The 12,249-nt window shown below is 43.0% G+C and overlaps 1 protein-coding gene across 3 annotated transcripts in view; it reads right to left on the minus strand.

Annotated features, from left to right (window-relative positions):
- gstcd (glutathione S-transferase, C-terminal domain containing) overlaps positions 1-12,249 on the minus strand; it is a 238,736-nt gene that overhangs the window by 197,315 nt on the left and 29,172 nt on the right. For all 3 annotated transcript variants that reach the window (XM_072256401.1, XM_072256400.1, XM_072256402.1), the window contains one exon: positions 5,037-5,130. In XM_072256401.1, coding sequence (XP_072112502.1) covers positions 5,037-5,130 — 94 coding nt within the window. The remainder of the gene's footprint in view (positions 1-5,036; positions 5,131-12,249) is intronic.

Raw genomic sequence — 12,249 nt, forward strand, 5'->3', positions numbered from 1 at the left:
GAGCCTATGTTCAGTTCCATTTCGCCAATTAAAATGTCCATTAATTGCCGATTAAAGCATCAAGGTATATGTGGAAGGCAAGCAAGAGTTCAGTGCCAACTGCCCGCTTTTTGATCACTGATGGGATTCCTCTGCTGCCGGAGAAGGAGTCAGCGAACGGCCTATTGTAGGCTTCTGCATTCAAGCAATGCCTCTGTCTTTTGATGATGTTGGAGGATGTTACAGTGGTTCTGTGCTTATGAATTGGACTATTGTATTCATGGACTGTGTACCTTTTCGGACTTACGGTTTCTAAATTCTGGTTTTTGCCCTTTCCTTTCTGTTTAGTTGTGTGAGGGGTAAGGGTTTGGGGGTTGATATTCTTGTTGCACTCTGCGAGTTTTTGTGTGTGGGAAAAGCAGGGTTTGAGATTGATGTTCTTGTTACATTTTGTGCAAGGGGAGGGGGTTTGGAGGTTGATGATCGGGTTGCTGTTCTTTTTTGTGCAGCAGGGGTGTGTTAGGTATTTCTCTGAAGGATTTCCAAGGTTTTTCTTTGTTTTTTGGCTATCTGGAGAAAACAAATCTCAGAACTACTATAGATACATACTTTGTTTCTAAATGAACCTTGAACCAGAAGGTGGGGATGAATTACAAATGCCTAGGCAGGAGGTTCCAAGATTTTGATTCATGACAAATAGAACAGTGATTATAGTTCCTTGTGAAGAGGGAAACCTGCTGGGGGTAGCATTCTCATGCACCTGCTGCTCTCATGCAACAGTTTGGGGATTTAGGAAGTATCACTGAAGCTTTGTTGTGTAAGTTTGTTGGGCAATATGGCTTACTTGTCTACTTATGTTTCCTTCTGAACAACATCTTGTAGTTGGCACATTCAACAGACATAAGGTGCTGGTGAAGAGAGTGTACATGTAAACCAAATCACCAGATTACTGCACTTAATAATGCTTGGTTTTACTGTACCTCAAACATAGTGACATAAACAGATTCCTAAGCATACAATATCAATCTATTACAGTGATACCCAATGGGGCCGGTACCATCCCCCAAAGGGGTGGTTATATGTCCCAAGGAGAAGTTAGGGGAGACAGAAGTCATCGGGGGAGGGGCATTCAAGATTCTTGAGGGGGGACAGTAAGTGGCACCCTGACTTGAGGCACAAGACCTGAACAATTGTGTCAACTCGCTGCCATCATCAACATCCCAGTTTGTGTTAGTTTTTTATTTTAATTTAGTCCCATTAATGATGGATAAATACGTACAGCACAATCTCAATGAGTCTGAAGGCAGGGAGGCCTTGAATTCTAATCCTGCTAAGAAACAGAACTACAGAAAGTGCATCAATACAATGTTATATACCTGGAGCATAGTTTTATTCTGTTCCCATCAATCAGCGACGCCTCATGTGTCTTATTTGTAATACTGTACTGTCTAATGAAGCCATTAAGATTGCAGGAACACTTCTGTAAAAGACACCCTGAAAAAGCTACTTATGGTATTACTCAGTTCCAGAAGATAAAAGAAGCATTTGAAAAGTGTTGCACACTAGAGTCATTTGCCAAGAAAGCTAAATTTACATTGAGAGTAGATTCACTGCTTCTTATAACATTTCCAAAATGATAACAAAGTGTAGAAAATCTCATACAATTGGTGAAAGATTAATAATGCCTACTGTATCAGAAGTGCTCACCACTGTTCTCAAAATGGATACCACTATGTTAAAATCAATTCCTCTGAGTAATAACTCTGTAACTCATTGTTGAAGAAATGAGTGAATACATTGAGTACCAACTATGCACAGAGCTACAAAAAACAGAACTTGGGATATAACTGGATGAGTCAACTGTGCAAGACAACAAGGCATTGCTAATGGCATATGTATGGCTTATCAAAAATGGAAAAGTTTATGAAGAGATTCTCTTTTTAGTAAAAAGTAAAAAACAAATATTAATGGAGAATCAATCTACAATGAGCTCAAAATGTATATTGAGGATAAAAGAATTCCAATTTGGAACATGATTTCTTGTGCAACAGATGGAGCACCATATATGACAGGTCGCCAAGCTGGTTTAGTGGCATTTGTGAAAAAAGTGATCCCAAGTCTATTTGCAATCCATTCTGCCTTAGCCAATGACTTTTTTTTTAAACCCAGACTTTTGTAACATCTGCCATCACCAAAGCTAAAGCTCATCCGTTAAATAGCTGAATGTTTCAACAGTTATGCCAAGATAATGATGAAGTGTTTGAACACTTGCTTCTTCACACTGAAGTGCATTGGCCATCAAAAAGCTGCTGCTTAAAACGTTTCTTTGATCTTTTTGACACGCTGAATTTTTGCTCAAAGTCGACAAGAACTTGGGAAACAAGATTAAACTTCTATGTGGAGATGTGGAATACCTAGCCGATCTGTATGACAAAATGTAGATTGACAAAGAATGTTCTCGCAGTTTCCCTGCATAGAAAGTACGGCACTCTCTTTCACAGACAGTGATTTGCTAGAGTACTGCAGTCACTGAAGGAGGATTTCCAGAATCGATTCAAGGATTTGAACAATCTGGAAATTCCAAACTGCATAATTAACCCATTTCTTTGCAAAGTGGAAGACAGGAAGAGAGCTTGCAAGAAGAAATTATCGAAATTCAGAATGATGATGAAGCAAAAATGCTTTCCAAAACTGTCAGTTTTTGTGGTATGTGGCTACACTGTCATACAATGTTTCCTAGTCTTTGTTGAAAAGCCAAACTATTCTCCATCACATTTCCATCCCCCTACCTTGTTGAAAGAGGCTTCAGTGTAGTGAATCACATACTCAGAAAAAACAGAAACCGCTTGGACTTCAGGCTTTTGCTGTCACAACTCGAACCAGATATTTCAACTCTTGCAAAAAAAACCATCAAGTTCAAGGATTACATTGATGTCAAAGCTACTGTACAGCACACACGGTGTGTGTAGGCTAGGTTTAAAGATAAATAAAAATTTAAAGCAGAATCATTTTTCTCCTGTTTGGTAGAAATGATTTTACACTATGGGGGCACCGGGAAGCATATTGTGCCTAAGGGAGGCATTGGCAAATATGAAGGTGCTTTAGGGGGGTGTTGGCAAGTATGAAGGTGCTTTATGGGGGTGTTGGCAAGTATGAAGGTGCCTTAGGGGGGTGTTGGCAAGTATGAAAGTGCTTTGGGGGTGTTGGCAAGTATGAAGATGCTTTGGGGGGGGTGTTGGCAAGTATGAAAGTGCTTTGGGGGGGGGCGCTAAGACAGTCTACAAGCTTCATTTTGAGAACCTATAATGCCTATGTGGGACAGTTATCTTACTCTATGAGGAATAAAACACTGCCCAATTGATTCTAAAACATGTTTTCAAAGGGGTAGTATCAGAATTTTTTAGATATTATTGCTGTCAATTACAAAGGGTGAGCTCTTGAGTTAATAAGATGAGTTGAAATAACTCAATGCTGCATATGCAGAACAATAGTCACTTATTATGTTCACACACAAGAATTATACTTAGAATGATACATGACCCTAGACCTGGGCTAAAAAAGGGGTTAGGAAACACTGATCTAATACATTTTCATTGAACAGCTCTAATCTTTCACCTAGGTTAGTTAGATGTAAGTAGTTGGGCACAGAAGAGGGTGTAAGGTTCTTTTCAAATTACATTTAGCTGAATATTCTACTTTAGTTACATGCTCTTCATTCTGATTATGCTAACATTCTACCTGCATTCATACCACTCAACATATTTTAAGTTATGGTAAGTGTAAAGAAACTGAAAAGGTTGTGTGTCAGCTGCATTCTTGAATCCATCAGCTATCTCTCTCGTTGATGACTATCATTTTGCTACTAAACTAACTTATCATTAAAAAGTACAGGAACTGACCCTAGGTCCACAATCTCTCCCCACACACAACCACTAACTACACACTGCATGGAAGTAGAGAGAATTAGATAGATAACATTTGAGGTAGGAAGGAGATTTTATTTTGTTATCTTCAGATAGTATCAGAGCCTGCAGCAAGTATGGCGGGTACCTGGTGCCCAAGCACATAACGTAAATGCTTCAAGGTGGAATTCAAATGTAGTAATAAAATATCTATGGAGGTCAACAGGTCAAAACACCACCATATCATTCCTCAGGGTCTACAGCTGGCTGAACTATGCACAGCCAATGAATTATAAATCAGGGATATCTCCAAACATGCAGCACAAGCAAACAATTTAACGTTTCATCAGATAAAAAAAAGTGGCATTTCAGGCTAAGTGAACTCTGCATCATAAATTAATATCCTTGGGTAGATTTTAATGACCCGGATCTGTGCAGTGCAGGTGGTTTAAAATGACTGTAAACAGTATTTTCTTCATCCACAGCATGTTTGCCACTACTGCCACTTTAGCTGCTGGCTAATATTGGTGACCGCAGGTCATTAGCAGGCTAGCAGTTGAATCTTATTAATACTTAAGCAGGAATTCAATTAAATCATTCACAAGTGAAACTCAAAAGAATTCTCATTTTTCACAAAAAATGACGAAAATATTGGAAACTTACCCTCAATAAAATTTAACTGGTAGCAATTTTTACAGAGAAAATCTGATAATATCAGTCACTGTTAATAGCAGTCAAGGCCAATTTACAGACCATGACCGCAACTGTAAGCTGTCCACCGTTGCTTGGGAAAGAAAATGTCAGAAGGCTAATAACAAGATAAAACTCAGCCATTCACCTTCATAAGTTTCTCTAGGGACACAATGCAATTCAAAAGCAAATCCAAATTCTTGCAAAATTTATACAAAAAAAGCTGAGAATTCACATCATCTGAAGATGCTTCCAAAATTCAGAAGACTTTCTAAAATCAGCAAGGTTTTGCATATTTATTTAATAACAACTCTCGGAAGATTATGGAGAAGTTCCAATTCTCTGATAAGACCAGCAACAGTTAAAGAAATGATAGAATATGCAAAAGTGACCAGGGCAGCTAGTCAGAGCCAGATTATTCTAACAATACTGAAATGGAAAGAAAAGCACAAAGTCTGATCTTACCTTCTATGGGATGAGCAGATAAGGGAAAGCTGCTCCAATTCTGACTCAACAAGGGAAAAGGGTGAGGGGAGAATCTTGCTGAAATTCCATTCTCCTATAGTTAGAAAGGAGATATTTATTAGTTTTTTTTAAATAAATGTCATTCCTCAATTGTACCATATTGCAAAGAGAGCTGGACCTTTTAATTGAAAGTTGGGAAATAACTGAAGCGGAGAAAATTACATTTGGATTGTGCAAAGAAAAAGGCAACAGAGAACAGTACCGTGGCACTACTACATCCTAAAATCTGCAGCTGAAAATATGCTAATTTTCTCAACGGTGAAATAACCATAGGAGTTGAATCAAGTTAAGACCATAAGACTATAAGAATTAGGAGCAGAATTAAGCCATTTGGCCCATCAAGTCTGCTCCGCCATTCAATCATGGCTGATTCTTTTTTTTCTCCCCCTCCTCAGCCCCACTCCCCGGTCTTTTCCCTGTAACCTTTGATGCCGTCTCCAGTCAAAAGCCTATCAAGCTCTACCTTAAATAGAGCCAACAACCTGGTCTCCACAGCTGCCTGTGGTAATAAATTCCACATTCACCACCCTCTGGCTAAAGAAATTTTTCCACATCTCTGTCAAATGGGCACCCCTCTCTCCTGAGGCCATGCCCTCTTGTCCTAGACTCCCCCGCCGTGGGAAACATTCTTTCTACATCTACCATGTTTAAGCCTTTCAACATTTGAAAGGTTTCAATGAAATACCCCTCATCATTCTAAACTCCAGTGAGTACAGACCCAAAGCTAACAAACGTTTCTCATATGATAACCCTTTCATTCCCAGAATCATCCTTGTAAACCCTCCTCTGAACCCTCTCCAATGCCAGCACATCTTTTCTTAGATGAGGAACCCAAAACTGTTCACAATACTCAGCATCACACCCCTGTTCTTGTATTCTAGACCTCTTGAAATAAATGCTAACATTGCATTGCACCGACTCTACCTGTAAGTACACAGACTCTCAGATTAACATTGATTTATATACCAACTCTGTCCTTGAGCATATCAACAAGTGTGTAGATAGAGTGAAATCACCAAAACAAATAAAAGTTTTCCCCAATCAGAAAGCATGGACGAACAGAGAAGTTCACCTCCTGCTCAAGGCCAGAGATTCAGCCTTCAGGTCTGGAGACCGGGAGGCTTCCAGCTCAGCCAGGGCCAACCTGAGGAGGGGAATCTCTCAGGATAAACACATATACAAACAGAGAATCGAGGAGCATTTCAACTCCTCAGACCCCCTGCGCATGTGGCACGGCATACAGGTCATTACAGACTTCAAACCACCTAGTACTGTGCCCCCTTCCAGCTCTGCTTCCCTCCCCGATGAGCTTAATTACTTCCACGCTCGCTTTGACCAAGAGAACAGGGAGGTCACCCTCAAAGCGGATCTCCCACCTGGTGAACTGCCTATTTCACTTTCCACCTCCGATGTTTGCGCCACCCTCAGCAGGGTGACTGTACAGAAGGCAGCTGGTCCGAATGGAATACCTGGCCGTGTGCCCAGAGTCTGTGCAGGGCAGTTGGCCGGGGTCTTCACGGACATTTTTAATCTGTCCCTGGTCCAGGCAGTTGTCCCTACAAGCTTCAAGATCGCCATCATCATGCCAGTGTCGAAGCATTCCACTGCCACGGGCCTGAATGACTTCCGTCCAGTTGCACTCACCTCCATCATTGCGAAGTGCTTTGACAGACTGGTTCTATCACATCTGAAATCCTGCCTGCCCACGAGCCGTGACCCCCATCAATTTGCCTATCACACCAACAGGTCAACAGAGGACGCCACCTCCACGGCACTTCACTCTGCCCTGACCCACCTGGACTGCCCCAACTCTTACGTCAGAATGCTGTTCATTGACTTTAGTTTGGCATTCAATACTCTGATCCCCTCCAGGCTAATCGCCAAACTTCGCCAGCTTGGTATCAGCTCATCTCTCTGCAATTAGACCTTGGACTTTCTGACTCACAGACTCCTATCAGCAAACAACAGGAATTCTGCAGATGCTGGAAATTCAAGCAACACACATCAAAGTTGCTGGTGAACACAGCAGGCCAAGCAGCATCTGTAGGAAGAGGTGCAGTCGACGTTTCAGGCTGAGACCCTTCGTCAGGACTAACTGAAGGAAGAGTGAGTAAGGGATTTGAAAGTTGGAGGGGGAGGGGGAGATCCAAAATGATAGGAGAAGACAGGAAGGGGAGGGATAGAGCCAAGAGCTGGACAGGTGATAGGCAAAAGGGGATACGAGAGGATCATGGGACAGGAGGTCCGGGAAGAAGGACGGGGGGGGGGGGGGAACCCAGAGGATGGAGGACGAGGGAGCTGTCTTCCTTTTTTAAAGAAAGGGGCTTCCCTTCCTCCACTATCAACTCTGCTCTTAAACGCATCTCCCCCATTTCACGTACATCTGCTCTCACTCCATCCTCCCGCCACCCCACTAGGAATAGGGTTCCCCTGGTCCTCACCTACCACCTCACCAGCCTCCGGGTCCAACATTCTCCGTAACTTCCGCCACCTCCAACGGGATCCGACCACTAAGCACATCTTTCCCTCCCCCCCCCTCTGCATTCCGCAGGGATCGCTCCCTACACAACTCCCTTGTCCATTCGTCCCCCCTATCCCTCCCCACTGATCTCCCTCCTGGCACTTATCCGTGTAAGCGGAACAAGTGCTACACATGCCCTTACACTTCCTCCCTTACCACCATTCAGGGCCCCAAACAGTCCTTCCAGGTGAGGCAACACTTCACCTGTGAGTCGACTGGGGTGATATACTGCGTCCGGTGCTCCTGATGTGGCCTTTTATATATTGGCGAGACCCGACGCAGACTGGGAGACCGCTTTGCTGAACATCTACGCTCTGTCTGCCAGAGAAAGCAGGATCTCCCAGTGGCCACACATTTTAATTCCACATCCCATTCCCATTCTGACATGTCTATCCACGGCCTCCTCTACTGTAAAGATGAAGCCACACTCAGGTTGGAGGAACAACACCTTATATTCCGTCTGGGTAGCCTCCAACCTGATGGCATGAACATCGACTTCTCTAACTTCCGCTAAGGCCCCACCTCCCCCTCGTACCCCATCTGTTACTTATTTTTATGCACACATTCTTTCTCTCACTCTCCTTTTTCTCCCTCTGTCCCTCTGAATATACCTCTTGCCCATCCTCTGGGTCCCCCCCCCCCGTCTTTCTTCCCAGACCTCTTGTCCCATGATCCTCTCGTATCCCCTTTTGCCTATCACCTGTCCAGCTCTTGGCTCTATCCCTCCCCCTCCTGTCTTCTCCTATCATTTTGGATCTCCCCCTCCCCCTTTCAAATCCCTTACTCACTCTTCCTTCAGTTAGTCCTGACGAAGGGTCTCGGCCTGAAACGTCGACTGCACCTCTTCCTACAGAGACTCCTATCAGTTAAGTTAGACAACCTCTCCTCCTCCACTCTCACCCTGAACACCGGCGTGCCTCAAGGCTGTGTGCTGAGCCCTCTTCTGTACTCCCTTTTCACCTATTACTCCATTCCTGTACATGGCTCAAACTCCATAGTCAAGTTCGCAGACGACACCACCGTGGTTGGCCTGATCAGAGGGGATGATGAGACAGCCTACAGGGACAAGGTCCAGCACCTGGCCACATGGTGTACCGACAACAACCTGGCCCCTTACACCCAGAAGACCAAGGAGGTCATTGTGGACTTCAGGCATGCTAGGAGCCACACTCACGTCCCCATCTACATCAACAGAGCTGTAGTGGAGCATGTATCAAGCTTCAAATTCCTTGGTGTCCACATTTCCGAGGATCTCACCTGGTCCCTGAACTCCTCCATCCTGATCAAAAAGGCGCAACAGCACCTTTATTTCCTGCGGAGCATCAAGAAAGCTCGCCTCCGTCCCAGGATAGTGACGGACTTTTACCGCTGTACCATTGAGAGCATACTCACCAACAGCATCTCAGTGTGGTATGGCAATTGTCCCGTATCAGACCACAAAGCAGTGCAGCATGTGGTGAAAACTGCCCAGTGGATTATCGGCACCCAATTGCCCACCATTGAGAATATCTACCATAAACGCTGCCTGGGCAGGGCAAAAAGCATTATCAAGGATGCATCTCACCCTAACCATGGACTTTTTACTCTCCTCCCATCCGGTAGGTGCTACTGCAGCCTCCTCTCCCGCACCAGCAGGCACAGGAAGAGCTTCTTCCCTGAGGCTGTGACCCTGCTGAACCTCACATCACAGCGCTAAGCAGTATTACACCCATATTGCACTGTCTCAGTACTCTATATTTGTGTGCTGTAGCACTTTTTATTCACAGTTACTTTGTAAATAACACTATTCTTTGCATTTCTGGTCAGATGCTAACTGTATTTCATTGGCTTTGTATCTGTACTCAGCACAATGACAATAAAGTCCAATCTAACCTAATCTAAATCTAATCTAAGTAAACTTTTAGGTTGTTCTGCACAAGGACTCCCAAGTTCCTTTGCATCTCAGATTTTTGGATTTTCTCCCCATTTAGTAAATAGTCTGCATATTTATTTCTTCTACCAAAGTATATGACAATGCACTTTCCAACATTGTATTTCATTTGCCACTTTCTTGCCCATTCACCTAATCTAAGTCCTTCTGCAGCCTACCCGTTTACTCAACACTATTGCGCCTCCACCAATCTTCATATCATCTGCCAACTTGGCAACAAAGCCATTTATTCTATCACCAATATCATTGATATACAGCATTAAAAAGAAGTGGTGCCAACACCGACCCCTGCAGAACACCACTAGTCATTGGCAGCCAACCAGAAAAGGATCCTTTTATTCCCACTCACTGCCTCCTACCAAACAGCAAATGGTCTAACCATGCTAGTAACTTCCCAATAATAAACCATATAACAATACAATTACAGCACAGAAACAGGCCATCTCGGCCCTTCTAGTCCATGCCGAACACTTACTCTCACCTAGTCCCATCTACCTGCACTCAGCACATAACCCTCCATTCCTTTCCTGTCCATATACCTATCCAATTTTTTTCTTAAATGACCAAATCGAACCTGCCTCTACCACTTCTACTGGAAGCTCATTCCACACAGCTACCACTCTCTGAGTAAAGAAGTTCCCCCTCGTGTTACCCCTAAACTTTTGACCCTTAACCCTCAACTCATGTCCTCTTGTTTGAGTCTCCCCTATTCTCAATGGAAAAAGTCCATCCATGTCAACTCTATCTCTCCCCCTCATAATTTTAAATACTTCTATCAAGTTCCCCCTCAACCTTCTACGCTCCAAAGAACAAAGACCTAACTTGTTCAACCTTTCTCTGTAACTTAGGTGCTGAAACCCAGGTAACATTCTAGTAAATCTCCTCTGTACTCTCTCTATTTTGTTGACATCTTTCCTATAATTCGGTGACGAGAACTGTACACAATACTCCAAATTTGGCCTCATCAATGCCTTGTACAAATTTAACATTACATCCCAACTCCTATACTCAATGTTCTGATTTATAAAGGCCAGCATACTGAAAGCTTTCTTCACCACCCTATCCACATGAGATTCCACCTTCAGGGAACTATGCACCTTTATTCCTAGATCCCTCTGTTCTACTGCATTCCTCAATGCCCTACCATTTACCATGTATGTCCTATTTTGATTAGTCCTATCAGCATTAAACTCCATCTGCCATCTTTCAGCCCACTCTTCTAACTGGCCTAAATCTCTCTGCAAGTTTTGAAAACCTACTTCATTATCCACAACTCCACCTATCTTAGTATCATCTGCATACTTACTAATCCAATTTACCACCCCATCATCCAGATCATTAATGTATATGACAAACAACTTCGGACCCAGTACACTGAAACACACCACTAGTCACCGGCCTCCAACCTGACAAACAGTTAACCACCACTACTCTCTGGCACCTCCCATCCAGCCACTGTTGAATCCATTTTACTACTTCAATATTAATACCTAACGATTGAATAGTAACCACTTCAAAACATTCAGTAAGATTTGTCAAACCATGACCTTCTACGTACAAATCCATGTTGACTGTTCCTAATCAGACCCTAATACCATGGGCTCTTAACTTGGTAAGCAGCCTCATATGTGGCACCTTGTTAAAGACCTTCTGAAAGCCAAAATATACAATATCCACTGCATCCCCTTTATGTATCTTACTTGTAATCTCCTCAAAGAATTCCAACAGGTTCATCAGGCAAGATTTTCCGTTAAGGAAACCATGTTGACTTTGTCCTATCTTGTCCTGTATCACCAAGTACTCCATAACTTCATTCTTAACAATTGACCCCAACATCTTCCCAACCACCGAGGCCAGGCTAACTGGTCTACAATTTCCTTTCTGCTGCCTTCCTCCTTTCTTAAAGAGTGGAGTGACATTTGCAATGTTCCAGTCCTCTGGCACCATGCCAGAGTCAATGATTTTTGAAAGTCCATTACTAATGCCTGCATAATCTCTATTGCGATCTCTTTCAGAACCCTAGGGTGCAGTTCATCTGACCCGAGAGACTTACGTACCCATAGGTCTTTCAACTTTTTGAACACCTTCTCCCTTGTAATAGTAACTGCACTCACTTCTCTTCCCTCATGCCCTTCAACATCTGGAACACTGCTAGTGTCTTCCAGAGTGAAGACTGATGCAAAATACTCATTTCGTTCATCTGCCATCTCCTTGTCCTCTGTTATTGTTTCTCCGGCCTCTTTTTCTAGCAGTCCTATATCCATTCTCATATCTCTTTTATTATTTACATACCTGAAAAAGCTTTTACTATCCACTTTGATACTGCTTGCTAGCTTGCTTTCATATTTCATCTTTTCCCTCCTAATGACTCTTTTAGTTACTATCTGTAAGTTTTTAAAAGCTTCCCAATCCTCTATCTTCCCACTAATTTTTGCTTTGTTGTATCCTCCCTTTTGCTTTTACATTTGCTTTGACTCCCCTTGTCAGCCATGTTGTATTATTTTACCACTTGAGTATTTCTTTGTTTCTGGAATATATCTATCCTGCACCTTTCTCATTTTTCTCAGAAACTCATGCCATTGCTGCTCTACTGTCATCCCTGCCATCATCTTCCAATTTACTTTGACCAACTCCTCTCTCATACCACTGTAATACCACTGTTAAGGTTCCGTAATGGCAGATGGAGCTTAACGCAGACAAGT

The sequence above is a fragment of the Mobula birostris genome, chromosome 4 (genome assembly GCF_030028105.1).
Source record: "Mobula birostris isolate sMobBir1 chromosome 4, sMobBir1.hap1, whole genome shotgun sequence".
NCBI lineage: Eukaryota > Metazoa > Chordata > Chondrichthyes > Myliobatiformes > Myliobatidae > Mobula > Mobula birostris.